The sequence below is a fragment of the Musa acuminata genome, chromosome BXJ3-9 (assembly GCF_036884655.1).
Source record: "Musa acuminata AAA Group cultivar baxijiao chromosome BXJ3-9, Cavendish_Baxijiao_AAA, whole genome shotgun sequence".
Classification (NCBI taxonomy): Eukaryota; Viridiplantae; Streptophyta; class Magnoliopsida; order Zingiberales; family Musaceae; genus Musa; species Musa acuminata.
This window is the reverse complement of record NC_088357.1, coordinates 8,889,241-8,914,347: the sequence shown is the minus strand read 5'-3', so window position 1 is coordinate 8,914,347 and position 25,107 is coordinate 8,889,241. Positions and strand designations below refer to the sequence as shown.

At 41.0% G+C, this 25,107-nt stretch overlaps 4 protein-coding genes across 9 annotated transcripts; 2 read left to right on the top strand and 2 right to left on the bottom strand.

Annotated features, from left to right (window-relative positions):
- The first annotated feature begins 1,638 nt into the window (after nt 1-1,638).
- Nucleotides 1,639-4,491, top strand: LOC135583420 (anther-specific proline-rich protein APG-like). Of its 4 annotated transcripts, none has more exons than XM_065168857.1 (4): nt 1,639-2,144; nt 2,223-2,320; nt 3,986-4,063; nt 4,139-4,491. In XM_065168857.1, exons 1-3 carry the CDS (start codon nt 1,847-1,849, stop codon nt 4,046-4,048), a joined length of 459 nt encoding a protein of 152 aa, XP_065024929.1. In that variant the 5' UTR covers nt 1,639-1,846; the 3' UTR covers nt 4,049-4,063; nt 4,139-4,491. The 4 variants fall into 4 exon arrangements, with proteins under 4 accessions (XP_065024929.1, XP_065024927.1, XP_065024926.1 ...); XM_065168855.1 differs by having other exon boundaries at nt 2,223-2,386; XM_065168854.1 differs by having other exon boundaries at nt 2,223-2,386; nt 4,136-4,491.
- Nucleotides 4,492-5,179: 688 nt separating this feature from the next.
- LOC135649902 (uncharacterized) lies at nt 5,180-8,388 on the top strand. Of its 2 annotated transcripts, XR_010501423.1 has the most exons (3): nt 5,180-5,845; nt 8,118-8,185; nt 8,276-8,388. XR_010501423.1 is itself a non-coding variant. In XM_065168852.1 (2 exons), exon 1 carries the CDS (start codon nt 5,230-5,232, stop codon nt 5,821-5,823), a length of 594 nt encoding a protein of 197 aa, XP_065024924.1. In that variant the 5' UTR covers nt 5,181-5,229; the 3' UTR covers nt 5,824-5,845; nt 8,118-8,313. The 2 variants fall into 2 exon arrangements, 1 of the variants encoding a protein (XP_065024924.1); XM_065168852.1 differs by having other exon boundaries at nt 5,181-5,845; nt 8,118-8,313.
- Nucleotides 8,389-10,531: 2,143 nt separating this feature from the next.
- Nucleotides 10,532-17,219, bottom strand: LOC103997873 (VIN3-like protein 3). 2 transcript variants are annotated; one of them, XM_065168851.1, is made up of 4 exons: nt 16,991-17,219; nt 15,038-15,716; nt 12,044-12,351; nt 10,532-11,954 (listed from the first exon to the last, which is right to left on the bottom strand). In XM_065168851.1, exons 1-4 carry the CDS (start codon nt 17,007-17,009, stop codon nt 10,726-10,728), a joined length of 2,235 nt encoding a protein of 744 aa, XP_065024923.1. In that variant the 5' UTR covers nt 17,010-17,219; the 3' UTR covers nt 10,532-10,725. The 2 variants fall into 2 exon arrangements, with proteins under 2 accessions (XP_065024923.1, XP_065024922.1); XM_065168850.1 differs by having other exon boundaries at nt 15,038-15,728; nt 16,991-17,156.
- A 3,874-nt stretch (nt 17,220-21,093) lies between these two features.
- Nucleotides 21,094-23,827, bottom strand: LOC135649498 (AP2-like ethylene-responsive transcription factor AIL5). Its single transcript, XM_065167906.1, has 9 exons — nt 23,566-23,827; nt 23,172-23,484; nt 23,005-23,087; nt 22,850-22,858; nt 22,661-22,749; nt 22,512-22,585; nt 22,394-22,444; nt 22,236-22,312; nt 21,094-22,143 (listed from the first exon to the last, which is right to left on the bottom strand). Exons 1-9 carry the CDS (start codon nt 23,666-23,668, stop codon nt 21,560-21,562), a joined length of 1,383 nt encoding a protein of 460 aa, XP_065023978.1. The 5' UTR covers nt 23,669-23,827; the 3' UTR covers nt 21,094-21,559.
- Nucleotides 23,828-25,107: the final 1,280 nt, after the last annotated feature.

Sequence of the window (25,107 nt, the reverse complement as noted above, 5' to 3'; positions counted from 1 at the left end):
GTGAGCATTACACATAGCTGATCATATTTTTCTTACCTTTCTTTCCTCTTCGTTAACTGCCTCTTAGAGCAGTACAAGTTGTATTGGGATGTGAACTGAGTGTTGCAGGATTTTTTATTTAAAATTATATTAAATAAAAATTAAAATTAGGAAGTGAATAGAGTTGCCTTAAGTTATGCTAATTATATATTTCCCTGTAGTGAGTTACCTTTAGTTTTACGATCATAACATGTTAAGAAATTATATTGACATCCATATAATTATAAAAATAAAATATTTTAAATATATTTATCATAACATCGTTAGTCTTATCAATATAAATATTAAGATAAAAGATAAAAATATTAATATTCCAGATGATATGGATGGTAGTAAATGCTTATGAACTGAGTTGTTATAGGAATTTTGGTTTAAGATTATATTAAATAAATTTTAAAATCTACAAGTGAATATAGTTGTTACATAAGGAGCTAATTATATATTACTTTTTATATTTAGATTTAGCATCGCAATCTCTATAAATAAAAAATTTATATTAGGATCTCTATACTTTTAAAAATAAAATAAATAATTATATTTATTATAATATTAAAAAATATAATACGTAACGTAACGTGTTAGACCAATATGAAAATGACAGACAACAAGATAATTTTAATATTCATTCTATTTCTAACGATTTAATCGATAAAAAAATAATAAATAAAAAAATATTAAAATTATATTTTTTACTTATTATTTTATGTTGATTCAATATGTGGTATCATATGTTTTTTTTTTGTCAATACTAAAATTATTTATTTTATTTTAATATTATAAAATTTTAATATTTTTTTAAAATATAAAAATATATAATATTAATAGGACGGAGATAATATATAATTAGTCCCTCTGTTAGCGCTTGACACGTGACTATGGCTTCGTCACGTGGCTGTGGGCGCCCCCTCCGTCTTAGTCGTCGTCGGGTTGTGTGCCGCCCACCACCACCGCTCCTCCGGTGGACCCAATACAAACCGAGGCGGCCTCTTGCTGTCTGCAAACAGTAGTCATCGCTCGTCAGATCTACCCACACTAGTTTTATCCAAGTGAAAGGGGATAGCATGCGTGCCGTGCCTCAGAGAGAGAGCCAATGCATAAAAAATCGTGCTTTAGATCAGTGATTCTTGGGGAACTGGGCCTCGTGGTTGAACTCTGTCTCTTTGCACGTCCATGTCATGTTATATATATATATATATGATCTGTGCATCTTCTTGTCTCAAGTTTATGTTATCGACAAGGCATAACGCCTCCTTCGTGTCCTATTCGTGAGTTACTCCGTAGTTGTATACCAATGCATTCTCGTAAACGCCAGGTCGGATCTTCATCTTCCTGTCTTGTTCAGCCAGGGTGCACGAGTTGTTCCGTCGCCAAAGAGCGGTGGGCTCCACGGTCCCGAGGTGATGCGAGGAACCTTAGCGATGAGGGAAGGTGTCCCATGGCTGGACTGAGGCAAGCGATCCGAATCAATATCCCTCGGTGTGAAACCCCGAATTTACCACAGAGCACCGCACTCAGTGGCATTTTCGTTATTTAGACGAAAAAAGACCGATGGATTACGAGAACAAATAATAATGTTGGATAAAAAGGCACGAATTCTTCCGCTTGCGCTTTTAGAGAGGGAGAGAGAGACTCAGCGTCGGCAAAAAGCTCGCACCACTTTCTTCCTTCTCTAATGGCGAATCTTGCAGCCTAGCTTTCACACGAGCCACTTCTCACACCCTCTCCTCCCCACTCTACTGAGCCCAAACTGTAAACCCTCGCTTCTCCCGTGCCTTTGATCTCTACTTGCTGGTCTTCGTCCGCAGTCATGGCCGCAGAGACGACACCGCCGCCGGTGATTGGGAAGGCCGGGAGCTACACCGTCTTCATCACCCCGCCTCCGAACCCGACGCCATCCGAGGGCCCAAGATCCCCCATTGCGAGCCCTACGCCGAGCCTTAGTGCCAGCACCCCTGAAAAGGAGGCTCCTTTGCCGGCGAAGGCTTCTCCTCCTCCGCCGCCGCCGCCGGTTCAGGTACCACCCCGGCAGTTCGAGAAGCCTGCCGCCAAGTCTTCTGGATCCGTATTCGGCTTCTTCTGGGACGCCATCGTCAAAGTCCAAAATGGTATCTTATTCAAATTCTTGAAATTTGGGGGTACTGTGGGATCTTTTCTTTTCTCATATTTTTGGTTTTGGCTAACAGCGCATTCGAGCTTGGACGAGTACTTGGCGGATTGGTTTGGATTGAACCAGTCCAGGTACCAGTGGGCGTTGAATGATTACTATGAGAGCAGTGAAAAGGTTACTGTTCTTTTCGCTTTGGTCGTGAAGTTTCGTAATGTTCTTTTGGTCGGCGATGGCTTGAAGGTTACTCTGGATTTGGAATATGGAATTGAACTACCGAGTTTTCGTCATTGCTTTTTTCTTTCTTCGATATGCTGATTTATGATTAGTTATGCTATTCAATGATTTCGATTATATCACCTGGAATTTGCTTGATCTTTTAGCATTGGTGATAGCTTGAGGGTCACTCTGGACTTGGAATATGTGGTTGAACTACTGAATCTTCGTCACTCTTTATGATTTGCTATTTTTTTGAGTGACTTTGTTTTTTCACTTGGAATTGTTTCCTAGAGCACTTTGCTTGATCTATCTTCACTTTCGAATTTTTACAAAGAGATGTTTTTTCTCAGTTTTCTCTACCGGACCATGTGTTCAAATGTCTTGACTATGAGCATTTGAGGTACCTTCAACCACTTACAGCTATCTTTTGATTTATCATGACACTGTGTAAAAAAGATATCATAGGATTGAGAATGACCTGAATCAAATAGTTAAATTTTGATACTAAAAAAGAAGGTCGATTGCTTGGAAGAAGAACAACAATCGGGTTAATTTTCGGAGGGCTGTGGCTGTCGAGGAAGGGGGTTTATTAACTCCTGGTGGCTAATGAGCTGATCTATGCTGATGAGAAAACATCTTATGCAATTACATATATACGCAAATATACACGCGCGACACTGTGTGTCCTTTTGTATTGTTGATGTGTTTTGCCTGGAGATATGTCAAGATATATGAAGCAGGATCAGAGTGTATAAACATCTTGACTTATGAATTTATATGTGTGAAAGTTGGACAAATGCAAGGACATGTCTGTGTGATTTGTTTATTACTAGTTTAACTAGGGGAGTTTGATTTTTCTTGTCATTTATGTAAAATTGTAGGATTTACATAAGGTATTTAGCATGGCATAATAGTCTGTATTGGAGGAAGAAACTTTTAATTGAATTTGAATGCTTTAGCAAAGGTTTTCAAGAACATCTCAAAAAATTATTAATTGTCTATTTTGATGCTTGAAATGTCATTTAAAAGTAATATGGAAATGTTGGAATTTCATGCTTTTATATGACAAATGTAGCATGTTTCCATATGCTAAACCCAGTGAGTCTAAGCCCCATATGACGTTCTTTTAGCCTAAGTTCTTGATTTCCTATCTAGATCTATTATCTGGTCTCTGAATCAACCAAGGTGTCTGCATTTGCATAATTCATTCTGCTCCATCAACTATAAACTGATCTAGATAGTTATCTCCTCATATTGGCTTTTCATGATTTCTAGTGCTTTGTGTTTGCAATTCGGACATGTTTCCCGGCTCCTAATACTGTGCAGCCTGATAAGCATGAGAATTTTGAGGTCTCTAGATGAGAGTGCTCTGGCAGCAAATGATGGTCAACTTTTCCTTTTACCAAGTTTTCATGGTCTTTGAGGATAAGTGGGTGCTAATGTCTGATTCTCAACTGTTTATTTTGGGTTTTATTGTACTTGTAAGACTTCTCTTGTTTAATCCATGCATTGGTCTTCTATTAAATTTGCCTAATTCTTGGAATAAAAACAAGTTTTATAGGAATCTGTACTGCTTGATGGCTTGAGAATGTGAATTGAATTTCTAAATATTTTTCATTGCAGGAAAAGGAAAGTGGTAAAGTTAGTAAACCAAAAGAGGTTTCCAGCAAAGTACAAGCTGTCTAAAAAGTTTTTAAAGAGGTAAAACATCATCTCCGTTTCTTATGTCCATATGCTTATTTCTGACTCTGCTATCATGTTCTTGTCATGCAGTAGACTTCAGCATTGGCATGTGGGTCCTGAAGTTAAAAACATGTCTGATGAAATGCTGTTTATGCTTTGTATATCAATGATCTAAAGCGGTCTCGACGTATTACAGACCAAATGATCCTATGTCAGCTCTTGTGTCATCATGCGGCTGATTGCAGTTAGTTCAATCGACGAGACAGGAATCTGTGATCAATGATTTCCTTTCAAATGTTTTTCCTATGTTAGCATTCTCGGATTACTTCTTGAAATCAGTTGTCTTTGAACATTTTATGAAATCATCTGTCCAAAAGCAATCAAAATGGTTGTTGTTTCCTCCTTGTATGACAATAATAGCTTTTTCTATGTTATTTTTTTTTCAAGATAGCTCTTAATTATTACTTCGAAATGAATGGCTGACTGAAAGAGTAATTGATCTCCGTCCATTTAAGATGAATAACAAGTTACTTGGGCTATCAATCATGGTTGCACTGGCGACAAAATGAACTTATTGTTGATTTTCAACATGAAAATTCAGCTTTTTTACAAGTATTTTACTGATGACATTCTTCTATAAGAAAAGCAAAGCATGATGGGGATGAATTTTAAGTTATAATGATTGTAATAATTTGATAGAAGGTGATTCAAGAATTGAATTTTTTGATGGCTTCAAAATAGTGAAGAAGGGATTGAATGTGTTGTGCATGAATTAAAAGTATCTCTTTTATAGTATGCTAAGAAAGAGTGAAGGGATTGGTTGGATCTAAGAGTCTTTATGTTGGAAAGAGTGAAGGGATTGGTTGGATCTAAGAGTCTTTATGTTGGGTTTCTGATCATCTGCAAATCTATATGAAAGAACTGAGTTTATCTATATAAATAATATTATTTTTTCAAAAAAAAATTACTTTGAAAAAATTACTTTGAATTAGTTGATTGACTTTTTTGTTTATGATTATTATGATTGATGCGGATATGGTTTTTCTCGTATCAGACCCGCATCCGACCCGTTTCCGGTTCTTTCGGGCCGGTGGTTTTAGGTTTTGGCGCACCGTCGATGCGATGAATGAAGCAGTTTTTATCCCTCACCACAGCTAAAGAAGCTTCGGGCTCGCGTGAGAAGGATGTCGGAGAGGCGGAGAGAAAAGGAGAAGCTTCGAGACCGCGAGAGAGAGCGAGACCGCGAGAGGGATCGGGACCGCGGTCGCGACCGAGACCGAGATCGAGATCGAGATCGAGAGAGAGACAGGGATCGGAACAGAGATCGAGACCACCGGAAGCGGTCGCGTTCCAGGTCCCCGTCGAGGTCCCGTTCCCTGTCGGCTGAGCGGCACCGCCGCCGCCACGGCCACCACCGGCGCTCCCCCTCCCCTGACTCCGTCCGCCGCAAGCGACGCCGGGAAGGCAGCGACGACGATCGCGACCGCCGCCGCTCCTCCGCCTCGGAGATCGCGGATAGCGGCGCCAAGGAGCAGAAGAAGCAGGCCGGTGACGCTCCTAGGGGCGGGGAGGTGCCGGCGCCCACGGACGCGGACCCGGACGAGCTGGAGATGATGAAGATGCTGGGGATTCCGATAGGGTTCGATTCCACCAAAGGGAAGCCGGTGGAGGGAAATGACATGAGCGGGGTGAGGGTGGTTACGAAGCGGCAGCCTCGGCAGTACATGAATAGGAGGGGAGGGTTTAATCGGCCTTTGCCTCCGGAGCGGAACCGCTAGAATCTTGATTACAGCCTGAAAGGTTAGGGTTTTTCGTTCATGCCCTAGCTTTTACATAGAACTTTTAGCTTTGTTTTTATTACATTGAATCATTTTTTTTCTTGCTATATAACTAGTTTTTGCGGTAGAACTATTGAAATTGTATAACTTATTCTTTCTTAAAAAGCAATTATGTGAATTGACTCAAGACATGAAAGGTATTCTCCAAGTTGGATTTGGATTAGAAATAAGGCTTGATGTGCTTTTGCATTCAAGTTTCAGTTGTTCAAGAAATGCCACCACTATACAGTTTCCCAAAACTTCACACTTGGTTGGATTGTCTTGTTCCATCCACTATTACGCATTGCGAATGCCAATTGGGTTTATGCATATTAATCACATAGCATGTGATTGGCAATATTGCTGGTATTTTGTGACACGAACATGAAACCCAGTTAGATACTTCCCAATATTTCTAGACAAGATTCTGATGATAGGAAATGGAAGTTAGTAACTCCAACTCAGGGATCAGCACTCGCTTTTGAGTTCCTTAGAGATATAGAATAATTAAATTGATTGAGTTCACAACATATTACAAGCAAATTTGAGAATGTTCTAGTGAGAAAGTATCTTAGTAATGCTTTGGACAACACCATATGTAAATTATTGTCTGCTTCAAACATCCTTGAGAGAGGAATTTGGTTTCCATGTGTTGCAGACTGTCATGGAACATCCACCATATGGGGAAGATTGATTGCAAAACTAAAATGTTATGTGAGGCATGGGGTGTTCAATTGCACCGTCTTATATAGTAACAGGTGCAAATGGATAAGAGTAGTTCACCAGTACACAATGATCGGTACTCTTCGAGCCTACAACTTTATGTTCACCAGTACACATAAATGCTGGTACATTTATGTTCTCCCCTTGTGCCTTATCTTTGGATTAATATAAGGCATCTGCTGTTCCTTCTTTCACAGCCTTTAAGCTTGGCCTACCTTCACTTAATCATTAAACTAGCGTCTGTGTTCTTTCCTCACTTTTACAAAGGAATTGTGTTGTGTTATGCTTATAATGAAAAGTATTGATTTTCTTTTTTTTGCTTGTCTTTTGAACTTGTATAAGCTTTATCTTTCTTTCTCTCCTCGACAACCTTAACCATGGCAATATGATACAGGGCAGAAATTTTGCCATTTGTTGGATTTAATGGCCCAGTATAATTCTTCAAAATTTTCTGTTGCCAGGTCATTTTTAGAAAATGAATCTTGACATGAAGTATATCTTAAGGTCAATAGAAGTCCTAGTTGATGTTAAGTGACAGTTTTTTAAGGATAGAAGTTTGTGCTTAGTTAACTTGTCATTCCACGCGATATCTGAGAATAGTTTTAGCAGAAAAATGTTGCTTAAAACTACTGATCTTTAGTTGGTGGTTGGTAAATGGCCAAATATTTTTTCATCTCATCGAAGGAACATATATGATTGTGAGATTATGCATTTGACCAACAAAAAAAAGAAGCCACCACTACCAATAAGAATCTCCAGTAGTATTTTATAGACTAATTTAGATTTGAATTTGAAATTTTAGTTCTGATTTAGGCTATGGCCAGAGTGGAGTTTTACATGTCTTTCATGGTTAGATAGTCATCAATATTTTTTCCTGTATCAGTAGTTTTGAGACAGGTTTTGCTTCCATTATCAACATTAAAACAAAAAAATAAGAAATATAACTTAGAATAAGAGTTCAGACCAGGTAGTAAGAAAATAAGAATGAGGGTCCAATGCACCAAGCTTGCTGCCAAGGTTTTGGGAAGGTCAAAAGTGTATGAGTGTACACTTCTGTAATAAAAAAAATATTAGGTGATATAAATTAGTATTACATGCAATTTATGACATATGACAAAAGTGTATTAGTGTTGCTTCCACTGTGTTCATTTCATCATTTATGTCCTTGATTGCTATGTGAGCTTGTTCAGGCATAGTGGAAATGCAAGGTTTGCCTGAGATATCATTTCCACAACAATGGAATGAAATTTTTTATTGTATTAGCATTCTGTCCTCCACATAAGCATGTTAATCACTTTTCAGTACAGCTACTTGTTTCTTACCCTTCTTTTACCATTGTTCGTAGTGTTCTATTAATGAATAAAAGGATGTAACTAGGGGAACTTTATCATCAAAGTACTTAGTTTTGCTTCATTAATCAAATGCTCAAAGCTCAACTCAAACTTATTGCACCTTGCTTTTAACATGTTTTCCTTGCTACCCAAAGGGAAATTGTTCATAATTTTATTGATCTTAGATTTCTATTATCTCAGGGTTCTGAAACCAAGCAAGTTGTGATAAGCTGCAAGTCTTCACTTCCCGAATCCAGTCCAGGGCTGTGGTTAGTCATCATAGTATGAGATTCTCTTCTACCCATCATGTATAACATTTACCGCTCGCCTTAGACATTGCTTGTTGAAACATTAATCAGATACTAGATTAAGAGTACTGCTTCATTTCTTCTGTGCACTGCCGGCCTCCCAGGACTGCTGATACGCTCTCAACTTTATTGAAACTATTGGTTATGATGCCAGTTGCTACAAATATCTTGGTGAGCCCCAAGAAATTGTTGGATATGGCTTTGCCCTTAATTTCAAATGCTAACGTTCTACTTTGTCTTTCCAGTATGTGTTGTGCAGAAACCCTGGCCCTAGTGGTAAGGAGCTGATACCCACTCAATGTCTTTTTCATATTAATCAACAGGTGCAGTGGAAACATCTGGGATTTCTTCAGCTGAAGATAGGTCTTTGTTAATGTTCTTGCCTATTTCAAGGCATGTTCCTGGAATTTTTTTTTGTTAACCTAATGGTTAATATGAAATGGTATATCTGATATGCTGCACATCATTTTCAAACTGACCCATGTATAGATATCACAGCTCGTCAATACCCAACTGACTCATGCTTCATGGCTTTTAGACACACCAAGTTGAACTTGGGAGATGCGTTTCATCAGATGCAATGGTCATTTGATTAGGGCTTGTGTGAAAAAAACCAGTCTTATATTTTGATAGGAACACATGGAACGTACAAAGAAGCAAAATGTTACAAAAGAAGCGTGCGCAGTTCTTAGGAAATGTTAATGTTTCTCAATACCACTCAGAATACAGATTAACATCGAAGTTTTTGTTCATCTGTCAGACCTTTGGAGGGTGTATGCATGACATCCACCTCTCTGTTCACTCACATGAGAACCGAGTTGGAGGACTCCGAGAACTCTGTCACTGGGGTAACTTTCTGTAGCGGGTCAGCTTAACACGTCGTTTTTGTGGGGGTAATGCTTGTTCCTATAGGCCTTTGAAAACTGTACCACTCACTCTTCTCTTTGGTCCTTTTTAAGAGCCCTGCATACTCCTATGCTAATAATTTGTTCAAAGATGGCAGGATGACTGCACCTTGCTTGACCCATCACCACCTGTTAGATCCACGCTTTGATCGTGGCCGATACCGCTGCGATTGGCCCATGCCTGCTCATCTCCCTTCCTCGCCTCCATCGATCGAGCGAGCACCACCACGTTCGCTCCTGCCGGAAGAGCTTTCCACCTGGATTGACTGCGATCTCAGGATCAGGTGCGCTTCCTGAACAAGTTGTGGCCCATACTTCTGATTCGTATGCTTCTTTTGATGCCGATAGTGTTCTTTTTTCTTTGATGGTTTCCGTCTTCCAATTCGTCTTTTTGCTATGGACGACGATGATTTAGATGTCACAACAATCGAGCACGGTGCTCGTTCAACAAACATCATCGTTCTTCTTCCGGCATACGATTGCCGCCTAGCCTTTTTCGTTCAGAACTCTTATCAAACATCTCGGAAGCAAAGCTCTATCCTTTGACGAGCGCATCGAGATCGAACCCAAACTGGCCATGGGGCTGAGAGAGCATTTTTCTTTCAGAACTCTTATCAAACATCTCGGAAGCAAAGCTCTATCCTTTGACGAGCGCATCGAGATCGAACCCAAACTGGCCATGAGGCTGAGAGAGCAGAGAGGCACCCGCGTACGCCCCCGATCGCCGCTGTTGTGAGGTCGGGCGGCGTGTGAGGGCCCAATCGACGGATCACGTCGGGGCATTCGGACGAGCACCTGGTAGGCTCAAGGCATGTCGTTAGAGAGCGCGGATTCATCCGGCTGTTGATGGTGGTGTAGCGACCATAGACCGAGGGGGCAATGGGATGGACTACATCTGCATTGTTAGCGGGATGATTTGCACAACAGTCAAATCACCTTAAGATTGTTATGTCAATCAGTGTAACCAAACTAATAATCTAAATCGCGTACGTAAAGATTTCAATTAATGTTGTTAGTATATGGCAATTCAAATATAAGAACACAATACTCGATTCAAGTGAAAACTTTTAAGGCAGCTCAATGAAGATCCAGCTGAGGTATGCAGGAAAACAAAGTTAAACGAGAAGATCAAATCCAAAACAAAAAAGAAATAGGAATCAAGGAGGCTTCCCAGTTATGCTTAACCATGCAAAAAAGATACACCCAAGAGATCTCAATCAAAGTAATCATCCCAAAAAACGATACCCTTTGTCTATTTATTACTAAAAAAATAGAACTTACCCAGAGAAATTGTAAAGTACAACATAATAATCTTTTCACTTGAAAAAAGTGCTTGTATCAGCATAGGGTACCTTTAAACTAGTGTAAAGATGAAGAGGAGTGCCACAAGACTAAAAGAGCATTAAGAACTAAGTAGTTCTGTTAATGAAAACTAGTTTTCAACTACATATAAAAGTGTGATTGTCAATGAGCAACAATAGGAATTGACCTGAAATTTGCTGATCCATGAACACATAATTGATGAAGAATTAATGCCACAAATCTGCATGTAAATAATTGTCTCATAGAATACCGAGAAGAATGGCTCCCCGAGTCTCAATGCCAGAGCTTAGCACAGAAACCAGTCGGCACTCGGGGTGGTCTCTTGCTGCAGACGGTTTCTGAGAAGGTATCCACCAACTGCCCCGCAAGGCTCACAGGATCATCTATTAGAGTATCGACATACACATTAACGATCCTTCTCTCCTGTGGGGTTGCTCGTAAGCTGAACCATGTCAAGAACTTCACCCTGAAGTTGGTTTCGATGTGCCTCTCACATTCCAGCCATCTGATCACCTTCACGCAATACTCGTATGCTCCTTCCAGTGATCCATCTTTGACATTTACACCCTCAAGATTCCCCCCACATCTTTTCTTTGATGAACTCCCAGGTTCCATGCCTGGCTTCATCAAGCCATCTTCAAATTTATTGACACTAGGTTTTCCTTTGCTGCACCTCTCAGAACCTTCTGTTCCAGCTTCCACCCTGCAAGGAGTGGCAGGAAGGGTGGAGTTGGATTGCACAAATGGTACAATCACCATCTCGTTGACAACAGGAGCGTTAGATTCATTCTCTGATCTTGGGATGTCAGATGTTTGGTTATTCTCCATAGAGTTAGTGGAATCTGTCCGAATCGTTGAGTTTGGTTCCTCATCTAATACAGAATCAGAGCGCCCAGGTGATTCATCTCGTTCAGGAACTTCTGCTCTGCTTGTACTGCCCTTGCATTCACTCTTTTGGTGGCCAGCATCTTTCTGGGCATGATCCGTTGATTTTTCTGTCTCAAGGATCTCAGGCTTCTCACATTCATCAAATTCTATTTCTGGCAACTTGTTCAAGTCAGCACAAGCGGTACTGTTAGTATTAGATTCGTCACCCTCTGAGGGATTAGACAAGCCACTACTGTTTGTTTTAGGGCTTTGACAATGTGGTTCTAATACAGCTGTCTGCGGTGCCAAGCCCATAGAGTTGTCCAGTGAGATGCCTTTGGTTTTTGTTCCAACTTCACATGTATCAAGGTCCCCTGTATCGCCGAAGGCAACCACCTTGAACATATATTCTGTAGCTGGAGCTAGTTCTGTTACTAGAAACCTTCTCTTTGGATTTAATAGAGAAAATGAGGCTTTCTTGGGGTATTCTGGGGTGTCAACCTTTCGGTGCCACACGGTAAAGCCAGCTACCTCTTGACCTAATGACGAATTATTCTCCAAATCCAAAACCACAGTAAGAGATGTTTGCGATATCTGTTCAAATTTGATAAAGCTGGAGGATACTGAACCAGTTTCTGCAGGTGACAAAAATTCATGAAGGAATGATGAATGCATCAAAAAGGTACCAGAAATTTTAAGAAACTTGGAGCTTAGACGAGCTTACGCTGAACTTGAGCAGTGGCTGATAAACCACCTAAGCGCATTGTATCTAGTAAATCTACTGCACAGGCACACAGTTTCTGGACTTCAGCACCAACAGAAAGTCGGTTGACGATTCCTCGTGCCATGTTTGGTAAATCATCGATAGACCCAACCTCAGCCTCCAGTTTCTTCTGTGCTGTCTCAACTATTTCATGCAAACTTCCATACCTCTCTGTTAAGTTGAGAAGTTTATGACTAAGAGAAATCCGATAACACAATACATCGACTCGTCGTGCATCCTTTGCAATCATGAGCTGCTTTTTCCAACACCTGCAGAAACAAAAAGTAAAAAAATGTTATAAGTGAATCACTTGTGGGAGCAACTGCGGTTTGATGTGTGACCACCAAAGGAATTTCTCTTCCACAATATGTTTCAGTTGTGAAGTGAGAACAGATCTAGACAATCTAGAACTGATTTACTTCAAAATAACTGTTCATGCCAAAATCTAATGTGTCACACCTAGAACTTAACAAGCCAACCTAAAACCTAAAGGGAAATCCAGTAGGAAGGATCAATGAGAATCTCTCAGGACCAAATAATTGATATGTACAATAATATGGACAAGAATAAGCATTTGAGGGGTACAGAAAATTCACTAAAATAGATGTTATAGTCATCCATGAATTTCATGACAAATGCATACCTGTTTCTGTCCTTGCAGGAAAAAAGTCAGGCAGGTTGGACTCAAGGACAAATTGCCCTGTTCAAGTAATTTCAGGAGAGAGAACATATCGGTCCCCTGGCTGTTCTCAGAGTAACATTAAGTTTGCATAATTTTCCTTATGAAAGAGACATTTAGCAGTTACATAAACTTTCATAAAAAATCTACTCAGGATCCAAAGAGAAATGGAGATAATGGAACCATTTAAATTACCAATTACCATCTGTCTTATCTTTCTAAGTGCAATGGTTAACACTGTACCAGCTAACTGAAATTGGAGAAAAGAGATTCTATTAAAAGAAACACATCAGCTCATGGTCTTCCAGAACCCTTTTTCATAATCATTTTTTGCCATCATTTTCCTGTCCATTTTGCCATAATGGCAATCATGTCTTTCTCCACCTGATGAGAATATACATCCATATCTTTCATGTCTTTTCTTCACCAAATTATCTTTCCAATCAACAATTATACCTTGATGTTACTCTACTGTTCTAAGCCCTCCCACAAGCAAAGAGGTCAAGTCTCTACATTCATGATCCACACTTCCAAACCCTCTGTGCTTATGAATAGAAATACAAAGACAAGCCATCTTATGCTCACTTCTAAAGCTCTTATCTCCTAGCACACAAAGAATGATGCAAGAACGATGCACCATGGACCTCATATGTTGTCTTAGCTCCTATTATGGTATTTTAAGCTATCTAACAAACTCGATGCGGAGTGTCTTGCTAGTAGTATGGAGCTATAAAATTTGGTATAACAACCAACAATTAATACAATTGACAAGATTAACTGATGTAGGATGTGTATAACAAAGGTCAAGTTAAGTCATGCCGCATTCAGGCAACATGTTCTATATGTTTTTATATACATTACTACCTATTTATGATGATACATAAGTTTGAAATTTAATTGAAGTCAAATTGGTAGCCATAAAGTTTGTGAGTCGATAGAGTTTTGTTCAGTAGGAAAAATGAAAAAAACTATGGTCTCTGTTCTCCACTTATTCTCTCATTTTTAATTCAATGTATTGACAAATAACCACTGTTTGACATTTGCATATGATTAAATTCAGTTAGAATCTGGATTTTTTTTTTTTTTCACCTACTGAGGTTTTCTCATACCAGCACCTACTACCTCTTGCTGTAATATCATAACCGCGGCCTCCCTGCACCTGCCGTTATATCACAACAGCAGTTTCTCAGTCAGTTTCTCGTAATTTATCATTGTTCTCCATGGAATTCTTAATTAAATAAAAAAGAACTGGTTTTGCATTTCTCTCATATTCTGATATAGATTACTTCTTAGCTTCCGTGTAAAAATTATGCATACTTTAACGATAAGAAACATATGTCTAAACAAGATAAAAGCAAACATGTAAACAAACTTTCACTAAATAAGGAAGGTTGCATATTATTGAATCCATACAAGTAATATACAAGGATAAACGGGTTTCATTATTCTTTTAAGTTGAAATGAAGTGGCTATAAAAAGTGATACTGAATTACAGGTATTGACCGTTTTGCTTGATGAAGAATTTTCTTTTCTTGTTGCAAAATGCAGTAACAATCCCTCTCTTATTCTGTTACTGTTGTTTCTATCCGCACCCAATCATTCCCATTATTCTAAAGGCCATGAGAAATCAACCGCTTCCATCACAAGCATTCCAAAAGCCATAAATCAACACTTAGGTTTCTATAATAAAGTCCTCCACTGCAACTTTCCATCAGCACTTGTTTCTTCCAAGTCATTCAAATAAAGCATTCTAACTTTAAATGCTATATCTGCTAGTTCCATTCATATTATGTTCATGTTAATCTCAAGAGCCAGTTTATCCTTTATTGAAGCATTCAACATTAGCCGAGTTATGAATCTTAAGAAACATAGATATGACTACTCTTTGGCCTACTAAACAAACACCGACAGAGAAATTTCGCTATTAGATTGTGTCATTGAAGTCTAATTGCTTATCACATTTAAAGAAAAAAAACAAAATTGAGCTCATCAAACTCATCAAAAAAATTATCTGCTCCTAACACTAGCAGACTAAACACTTAATGATGTTGAACCATCACAATTCTTTTAGCCTGAAGTAATTCAGGATTGGTAAGACAAGACAATTAATTAGGTTATTGCACAAGATAAAGTAGATTAGGTGCTAAAGATAAATGGATCAGATATAGACTAAAAGTTTGACGACTGAAAGCTGTAATGAGCAGTTAAATAAAAATGGATGAACATATACTAAGGGGATTATTGAAAACAATTTAACATTATGTTGAAGAAATTACCCTAGCAAGTCATTAACTTTTCCGCAATATATGCAGTAATAGCCCCCATCCAATCTTGTGCACTGCCCACTCTTCATGACACCTCCTTTTTCATGCTTAAGAACACACTCAAGATGAGAAGACAGGCCACATGAGTCACCTTGAGAAAGGTTCTCTGAGCCACAAAACAGCCAAAGACTAGGGTCTTTATTATCATCATATTTGTGACATATACAACATGAGCACCGCTTACAGAACGCATCTTCTATGTTAAGAGTCGCCCGGCAGGCTGAATTCTTGCAGTATCTAATGTTGTCCGAAGCTTCTTCAACATCACCCGACTGCAGATTGACCGTAGTGATGGGCAAACGTGAAGGATGGTCATTCTTTCTCTGTCTCTTAGCTGGGGTTTGAGGGCTGTGTGTACACAGGTCCTGAGCAGAGTCCCTGTCTTTGGTATGTTCTCCAGATTTTTTATCAGAAACAACTCTGAAAAGGTATTCTATCATCTTTTGTTTTGTTAAGCTAGTGTATTTCCTCTCCTTCCCTATCTCTGCACAAAGGATCTCTAAAATGTCACGTCGGCTCCATGTCTGCAGCTTCTCAGGAGCGCTCTCTGGCCACTTCGACAATTCACGGACGAGCTCTCTCTTCTCCTCGATGCTCAACTTACTACATTTAGATGGGTCAAGTACGAGCCCTGAAGAGCAAACTATATCATAATTACTAAAAAAAAAAGTTAAAAAACATACAATGATTGAAGAAGATGCCTCACTGTACAAGATTCCTCTAATGTGGGTCTGGAGAAGGTCAAACTTATGACACCTCACCCCTACTCCTACATTCATAGAGCTATTTCCACAACTCAAATCTGTGACACATGGCCTGCAGTAAGGCACTGGTGCTAAGGCTCACCCTCACAAAGAGTAAGTTGATATGACATTAGGGTTCATCTATGTGCCAGCCAACGACTCAGAGACTACTGTTCTTTGGACACCTGATGTAGCAGGTAAGCTGGAGTCCCAAGTACTAACATTTAGTAACTTCTAACATATAGCATTCTCCTGGCTAACTATTTGAGTGCAGGTTTTTCCTGTGGTAAACAGAAAGGTTCCAGAACTACAGTACAAGAGGCAGAGTATCACACTGAACAAGAAACCTCTGAGCAAAAAATGACCTCTGTAAAATCAGAAAACTATTTGAAGCAAAAGAAAGCAATTTTAGCTCATTGCAATCGAAGATAATGATAGTTCAACAAGTAAATCCTAAGTTTGTGATTGAGAACGACATGGGGATGCAGCTTGAACCCACAGGACCGACGCTTTACCAGCAACCTTCTAAGCTTTAGCATCGACCATAGAATTCCAGAATTCTTCAAGCTGAGGAAAGCCAAAATGTGATCAAGAAAAGAACTCCTTATGGATCATACCACATTTTCCGGTCGAAATAATTAAGAGTTCCATTTCGGTGGACTTTTACTTTTCTTAGACATAGGAGAATTCCTAGCCATCACAATTCGCTGATGAAATCAGCATTTCAATCCGAGGCGTGAAAAAGGAAGCTCGAGATGAGTGGGGGGGGACAAAAGGAAAATTCATCTTCCTCAGCATATGCTAAGCCAAAATTTGGGGGAAAAGAATGCCAACTGCCCCAAACTTGGTCATCCGCTGCACATCACCCACAAATGCAAGGAAGGAGCGGATTACACAAAGAGGTGAGAGAAGGAAATCGGAGAAACCCGCGGAAACCCTACAAAAACCCGATCTTCATCACGCCAAACTCCTACAGATCGAAGAAAACCACCGAGCCCCTTGGGTGCTCCAACTTTGTCGAACCAGGAACCACACCGAACCCGAATCATGCGTTCCCCCTCGGAATCCACTTCAGCGAGCAGATCGAGATCTCCCCAGGCATCAATTGCCAAAACCGCAACGAAGAAGCCACAAACAGTGACGAAAAGGACGAGAAGCGCACCTGAGAAATTCGGATCCATAGCGGGCGGCCTCCGCGCTACCCCCCTTCACATTGCCACCCTCAAGGCTGACCCTTTTTCCGCCCCCTGCACCGCCGCACGCGGATCCAAACCGAAGGAGAGCAATAATCCCATTAAAATGACCGACTTCTTTAATGCCTCTACGGTTACGACGCCCAACCGAGCGAGAGCGAGACAGAGAGAGAGAGGGGAATACCAAGAAAGGAATCCGTGGCTGACCGGGTCTCATCATCTTCACCTCTTGTCCTCCTCCTCCTCCTCCTCCTCCTCCTTGCTTTTAGATTCGGACGCCGCGGTGTGATCAATCTTCAACCCTAACAAAGCAAATCATTTACAATAAACCCCACCATTTTCTTTTTTAGGGCTTTTTTCCCCTCTCTCTCTTTTGTCTGTTTTCTTTGCACTCCATATTTAAGTATTACATCGTCTTTTGACCGTACGGAATAGTATTCTAATCATATATTTTCTGCCTATTATTTATTAAATAATATTATTCATAAAAATATCAATTATCATAAGTTTACCCTTCGTATAAATGATGATATAATATCGTCCATCCATTTCATCATCATCATTATCTTTTATATGTATCAATTTAATGATACTAAAACATAGAACTCAATACCGTTTATTATAATCGATATCAAAAAGTAGATTCTCGATGATTATGAAATATCCTTTGAAATAGGGTTCTTACTATAATAATCAATAATTAGTAAATTATTATGTGACGAATAGTTCCAATTGCCTTTTGTGGTGGTTTCATAAGTTAATTATTATTTATAAATAATGAATGCAATTAATGAATGTATATGATTGACCTCGAGATGGATTCTATATAGATTGAATCGAACTCTAGCGTTGACCAAATCTTTATAATTGCTTCAAATTAATTGAAGTTTGTGTTGGCAACAACCACTTGCATGGTTGCCAACACAAATCCTTATAATTGCTCCCACGCTTTGTTTCATGGCAGCTATTGACTTCGAATAACAATCGGTAAGACATTAGATCCATTATTTGTTGAATGGCCCGATAGAATCTTTGATGAGTTTTACTAATATAGTTTTGTTCTTAATTATCATACTTTATATTTGAGTTGAAGTTAGTAGGACAAATTTACTTTAGATGAATTTTATTTCGACATGAAATGAAATTTAATATGATCAACTTTTAATCGTCAACCTAACATACTGAGTGTTATTATATTTAAAAGAGAGAAAGATATTTTTTTCAAACGATGCGAATCACGCGATTAAACGAAGAAAATTTTTTCTCGAAGATAAAAATATTTATATCTCATATCTTGTGTCGATCTGATTTTATAATAGATTATATACACCGACGGTGTGTCGGCTAATATTCATTTGATAATCAAATCAAAGTTTGTTCATTATTTTGTATGGCATCAATCTTTATTTTTTCTAAAAATAGATATGACATCGCGAGAGAAGATAATTGGTCTTGATTAAATCCACAAATGTACTTATACAATCTCAAATATTATCACGACGCTTGTTATCTAAATTCACGAGAAAAAAATCATATGGTTTAGCTTGCAAATATCATACGATTTTATATATTAAACTAACACTACATTCCTACTATTTAAAAAAAATACTAAGATATTTACAATCTCTTTTTGCACTTCATTTTTATTGTGGTAAAGTAAGAATACTTTTCCCTAACCTAAAGGAGAGAGGAGAGAGAATGTAATTGTATGGATGAAGATGGCCAATATCTAATAAAATTAAATTATCTTATGTGGGACATCGTCTCCAATTATAAACCATATAGAATATATTTTATTTCATGCATCTTTCCAACACAAACGATACAATTGACAATGACCACAAATATTTCTCTGTCATCCCTCCATCGACGTGTCTTAATCATCTATTAATCCAAGTTTGGAGCATCAAGAAACAACACGTTGTATGACAATGACAAATGCCAACCATGACTTGGTATTTGGTAATCTCACTTCCTATATATGGCGCCTTTCACCATATCACCATCCCAAGAAGACTCTTCCGACTCATGGCATCATGTTTAATCATTTGCAATCAATCCTCTTCCTTGTTCTTTTGTTGAGGGAATAAAAATCTCGAAAGAGTGGTGGCCACTCGTTCGACCGAGTTACATGAGTCATGAGTCATTCAAACCCATTGATGGAGGTTGGAAGTCCACTTGAACAAGTTAGGAGGATGAAGAAGATGATAAGGTTCAATTGATGGCAAAAACAGTGGGTTCAATCAATGCTCTTTGGCTCCTTTAGTTGCTACTCCCACATGTGTTTGTGGGGCTAGAAAAAGGGAATAAGAAGGGAAGATGTGTGATGTGTTGTATCAATTTAAGCATTGTTCTAATCCTCAGCACAATCTTTTCACAAAGATAAAATAATTATGTATGTATGTCTGTTGAATTTCTTTATTTTTTTTTATCAATAGTCATTCGATTCGCGACTATCCAATCTACTTAAATTAGTTAGATGATGATACTTATAAGTAAATAAGAGATATATCTACATCCTTAATGGTTAATCGATTTAGAAATTCATTCTTCCAAAATTCTAAAAATTGTATTTTTCAAAAAATCTTGTGCCCATTCCATCCTCTTATATCTAATTATGATATTTATTAAATGAATTTTGAAATTAGGTATATTGTGAACCCCACACTCAATAGCTAAACCTACATGCTCACCACAAGATCAATCCTACATGTCTATTTACAATTACTCCTTTGCTTGATGAAAATTAATAATATTGTAGTCATAATATTACTTTCTCATTGTCAAATTGCTTGTTATTGATTTATAAAATTTTAAGTAATGTATGTATGTATGTTTGTATATGTATGTATGTAGGTATGTATGTATATATATATATATATAGAGAGAGAGAGAGAGAGAGAGAGAGAGAGAGAGAGAGAGTTGTTTTAGATGTCAAGGGGGCTGAGAAGGCTAGTGATAAATGCATGTGATCTCATAATATATGCATGTTAAGCTATTAAACCATAATGATCTCATAATGGGCCCAAAATAGGTGGGCTGGATACAAAATAAAAGTAATACTTGGGCTGAACAATATTATTTTCTGTTTGAAACATATGTAAAGACCACAGGTATAAGCTGTCCAAAGCTTTCACAATATGATTCCTCCAACTTTTTGAATGTGTTTAATGCATTCTGAAAAATGTGATTCAAAGGATTTAATCATGCTTTAGAGAAGTTTCTATTTGTGTTGATTGACTAACCAAATAGGGTAGAATTATTAATAATTGTTGGAGATGGTGTGGGTTATGATAGTGTAAGTTAATAGCCATTAGAAAGAAACTAGCATCAAATGGTGCATGTTCATGTAATGAAAGTCTTCTTCTTTCTGAATCCAGTGGGCCCATCGTTCAGTAGAAGATGACAGCATTTGGTGTGTTTACATGAGATGTTGTCTCCCACACTTTATGATCCTAGAGAGAGAGAGAGAGAGAGAGAGAGAGAGTCAAAGAACAGTCTCCTTCATTCACTCAATGGCCTCTTGGCATTGTGAGAAGCCCTAATTAATGGTCTTAGTGGCAAATATAAAAGAGTTTTATCTCCTCAAGTGATATTAGTATAAGCCACTCTTCTTTCTCTACCATGTTAAAGCACAAACTCACAATGGCAGACAGGATTTATACTTTAGAGAGAGAGAGAGAGAGAGAGAGAGAGAGTCTATGTGATTCATATGGCTTGGTCAGCAGTCTAAAAACTACAAGGGTTCATGATGTCACCAATATGCTTTGTGTTCTCATGCTTTTCCTCTAGCTTGATTGGTTGACAGCTTGGATTATAGGGGTGATGCCTTTGACCTCCAATGACAGACGCAAGAATCGATGTAATTGACGTGTTAAGAGTATAATTAATGATTGAATTGCCCTTTTAGCTGTACCCAACTACTAGCAATGAACTAGTTTGCAGCAGGAGTCACTGGACATGCATCATGAACTAAGTGTGCATGAAAAGATTTCAGCAACACCACAGTCTAAACTCGCACCAAAACCCATATCATCACACTTAAATAACTTAGCCCACAGCCAACAACAAGAATCTCTAATAGACATGCTTTAATGACTTGAAGCAAGGGCATCCTATGCAAGTTCAAGGTTTGATTAGCCCAGTCAAATGTCTCGATGGAGATTGCAGTCATCTGATACTGAACACACAACCCTAGGAACGCAGCTTGACATGGTTTCTACGCTTGCCCAGCGGTAAGCTAGAAAAGGAGAAAGATAAAGCTACAAAAGGTACTTGTTTCCGTCGAGACTGAAGAAGAAGATGATGATGGCAGTGCGGAATCATGTCAGTAAAAGAAGAAGAAGAAAGCAAAAGAAGGTTTGAGCATGACCACGAGCAAAACTTTGAATCTCTTGTTAGTCTTCTGTCAGTCCTCCCATTCCCTCCTTTGTGTAAGTGTGTCAGTTGATATCAGCTTCATAGGTCTCCCTAACTTTGACTGTCTATCGCATAAGCAGCTGCTGTGAGTTTGTCGTCTCGCTTCCTCCCCATTCGCATCATTCCATCCCAAAGATGGCAGACTGAAAGGCCGCCACATGTGGCTTGGAAGCCGGCTGTTGGTAGGACGAAGGTGGTGCAGCCCAACCCCCCATGATGTTGGAACCGTCGTAACTATGACCACCTCCGCACGCAACATAGGTGGCACAAGGAACGGGAGAGTAGCTACTGCTCTGAGATTGTTCCTGCTGGTGCTCTAACATCCCCTTGCTGGAAGTAGCAGTAGCGAAGTCCATAGTATCGCCGGAGGAGAACAGACCAAAGCCTGAGGGTTGATGGTGGAGATTAAGAAGGGACCAGTAGTCATGGTCCTGCTTCATGGGGATGGTGGCAAGCCCGAAAGAGGCCGAAGGGTCCTGATGGTGCAGCTGATGCTTCATATCGACGCTCATGCAATCCGAAGAAGATGACGGCGACGACTCCGAGGCCTTCGACGGCCTTCCGGAGAGTCCACCTATGGGGAGATCATTGTTAACGATGCTGTTGATGTCGTAGCGGCTCATGTCGAAGTTGGTCACCGCATTGAGGCCCCTGAACTTGATCGCCGCGATGTCGTACGCCTCCGCCGCTTCTTCCTGTGTACCTGAATGCACCAAAATCCAATCCATTCTTCATCCACCACCCGTTCTGGTGCTTAACGTCTTCTTATACCAAGCCGTGCAGCTGCATACTTACTGAAGGTTCCAAGGTAAAGGTCCTTGTTGCCCGCCACTCTTCCAATCCTCGCTTGCCATCGGCCATGCTGATGGTGTCTGTAAACACATCAACAACCATTTGTAGTCTGATATATGGATTGATGTATTCGATCAAGTATAATACCTACAGAAACAGACCTGGTGACCCCTCTGTAGATGGAGGCGCCCCTGGAGAACCCACTGCTCTTCCTGCAACAACAACAACCACCAAGAATCAGCATCAAGTATACAAACAAGCAATCAGCATTGTGGCCACCTTCTGAGGGAGGCGACGAACTCTTGGCGAGTCATGTTCTTCATCCCCTCCAGTTCCTTCTCGTAGTTGGAGATCTACCACAGATACAACACGGTCACGCACATCGGACGTACGTATTGCAGAGAACACTAGGGTTCCGGTTAGCTTACGGGGAAATTGGTGGTGGTCGTCGGACCCCAGTATTTGAGAGCTGCGAGATCGTACGCCCTTGCCGCCTTCTCCTCCTTGTCGTACCCACCTTCGCGACAATACCAAAAAGATCACGACTATAAATACGTTGAACGTTACATCTATTTGCGGGAAAATTAAAGCATGGAGGAGAACAAAAAGGACTGCACCTAAGTAGACTGCGAAGGGGCAGCAAGAAGACAAAAGCACGGACAGCCCGAGACGTCGAGCAACAGCGACGTGGAATGGGGCGCATGTTAGCAGGTAGGAGTGGTGAGAAATCTAAAGTGTACTTGAGGTTCACGGTAGCGTTGCGCCGGCGTACCTTGTCGGCCCTTGCGGCTCTGCCCTTCCCGGCGGCAGCTGTTGTCCCACAGGTGCGCCTCGTACCTCCCAGTCCACCGGTGCCTGCCCAAAATACCCGTCCGGGTGTCAACAAAGAAACTTTGCCTTCCCATATCGCCCAGTGCAGCGACTTCTCGCGGCTTTTACCTGGTGACGCCGCGGTAGATGGAGGTCCGCTGGCCGAAGGTGTCCGCCGTGGTCTTCCTCGACTCCACCTTCGGCGCAGCCTCCTTCGCCGAGTGGGGCTCCTGCTGCTCCACCGGGAGGCCGCGCAGGAACCCGGCCGCGATGGTCTTCAGGTCGGAGTCGTAAACGCCTTCGGCGGGGGAGGCAGCGTCTTCAGCGCTGGAGTAACGCCCCATCGGGCCCCCGAGGAAGTCCTCCAGCTTCGGCCCCATGCTCGCCAGCGCCACCAGCTCCGTCGCCGCGCTGGTTTCCTCTTCCGCCCCCTCGATTCCACCTGAAACCAAGTCGCTCCTTTATGCAACGGATATAAGAAATATAGAGGAACAGAGAGGTGCGGAGAACAAGGAAGAGAAACCATGGTGGTGAGGAGGAGCGGCGACCGAAGAGAAGGCTTCGAGGAAACAGGGCTGCTGAGAGAGGGAGAAGGCGAGCCAGTTGTGTGTAGCATCCATGTCCATGGCTTCAAATACAAGCGTTGTTATCGGAAGACTGAGAAGATGGTTGCTTTGAAGAACGAAAGAAGGGTACCAAAAGCTGGAGACTGACACCGAGGAGGGGGAGGAAGAGGAAGATGATGAGGCTCAGAGTGAGAACACGAGGAACGAGGACTGCTGTTATCCTACTGATTTATGATGGGATTGAAATGTAAAGAAAGGAAAGATAAAAAGGTCGGGGGGGCAAGTGGAAGGCTTTCACGGGCCGTTTCGGCGGTCTTCTTGACCGCCTCTTCAGCAAATAGCTGGCGTGCGTATGCTGTTCGTAGATCTGTTGCCAATCAATGGTGACGTTATAGGGTCGGATCCGCAGTCAATTCAAATCCAAACTACATACTATGGAACTCCATTTGATTTTAGCCCTGTGATCAATCCGACTTCGCATCAAAATAACTCGATCCGAACCCGATTCCATACCAATCATCCGAATCCGGTTAGCGGATCTCGGCGCCACTCGTATTCAGCGAGAATACGAAGAAAGAATTGTGTGCATGTTGCGGAGGAAGCAATCAGGGAGAAGAGGGGACACGATACGCTCTCTCTCTCTCTCTCTCTCTCTCTCTCTCTCTCTCTCTCTCGTGCTGTGTCGTATGCGATGCTCTATCGTGTCTCCCCTGCCTCGTGGCGCTCCCACATCCGGCCACGTTAACGTCGGCGCCTCCCTCGCCCATTCGCCTCCTTTAGTCCTCACCCGGTGTCCGTCACCGCCCCTTGCCACGTAGATGTTCAAGACGACGACGGGACTACTTTGCTGTCCTCGTGGTCACACAACAAGAAAAAGAAAACGGCAAAGAGGTCGTGGAACCCACGCCCGACAGCGTCTGATCGGAATCACGCGGCGATGAGTGGCACCAAATTGAGCCCCAGTAAGGATCACGGTCCAAAAGAGCAATCTGACGGTCGTGCGTCGTCCGTCGTCCGTCAACTGAAATCGGCATACGATCGCAACGCGAATGAGCGCAGGTCCAGCGTACCACGGCCGCATGCCATCATGAACGAATCCTACCGTTCGTGGACTGTCCCCATTCATCTGACGGTCGAAGAAGGGCCGCATCCTATCACACCCACGGAAGGCTTACGAGACTACTAATGCTGACGCGAACGAGGGAGAAGCGGGCATCTCATTAGTGTTCCATCGTTCTGGTCGTTGGAACACTCAACAATGGGTCGATGGCACAGGTGAGACGCCAGAGGTGGCACGCGTCGTACGCTGCTGCATGTGCACACGTAGGGGTTAGGTGGACCGTGTCGGGAAGCACGAGACCGTGCTCGGGCCGCGTGGCATAAGGAACACGTAAGCCGGGCGCCCAGTCTCGGCGCCGGTCTCGCACGTGCTTGCATCGTCATGTGCTTGTCGAGTGTGGTGTTTGCTCTTCAGGACACCGTTATATGATCCAATAAGT

Excerpts from the sequence above, each read along its gene's own strand:
- LOC135583420 (XM_065168855.1), top strand. The coding sequence starts at position 1,847 with ATGGCCGCAGAGACGACACCGCCGCCGGTGATTGGGAAGGCCGGGAGC. Across the intron at positions 2,145-2,222 it reads CATCGTCAAAGTCCAAAATG|CGCATTCGAGCTTGGACGAG; the intron begins GTATCTTATTCA and ends TTTGGCTAACAG. Across the intron at positions 2,387-3,985 it reads TGGTCGGCGATGGCTTGAAG|GAAAAGGAAAGTGGTAAAGT; the intron begins GTTACTCTGGAT and ends TTTTCATTGCAG.
- LOC135649902 (XM_065168852.1), top strand. The coding sequence starts at position 5,230 with ATGTCGGAGAGGCGGAGAGAAAAGGAGAAGCTTCGAGACCGCGAGAGA.
- LOC103997873 (XM_065168850.1), bottom strand. Across the intron at positions 12,352-15,037 it reads AAAGTTAATGACTTGCTAGG|GTGTTGGAAAAAGCAGCTCA; the intron begins GTAATTTCTTCA and ends TTGTTTCTGCAG. Across the intron at positions 11,955-12,043 it reads AGCCACTGCTCAAGTTCAGC|AAACTGGTTCAGTATCCTCC; the intron begins GTAAGCTCGTCT and ends TGTCACCTGCAG.
- LOC135649498 (XM_065167906.1), bottom strand. The coding sequence starts at position 23,668 with ATGGACATGGATGCTACACACAACTGGCTCGCCTTCTCCCTCTCTCAG. Across the intron at positions 23,088-23,171 it reads ATCTACCGCGGCGTCACCAG|GCACCGGTGGACTGGGAGGT; the intron begins GTAAAAGCCGCG and ends TATTTTGGGCAG. Across the intron at positions 22,144-22,235 it reads CCTTTACCTTGGAACCTTCA|GTACACAGGAAGAAGCGGCG; the intron begins GTAAGTATGCAG and ends TGGTGCATTCAG.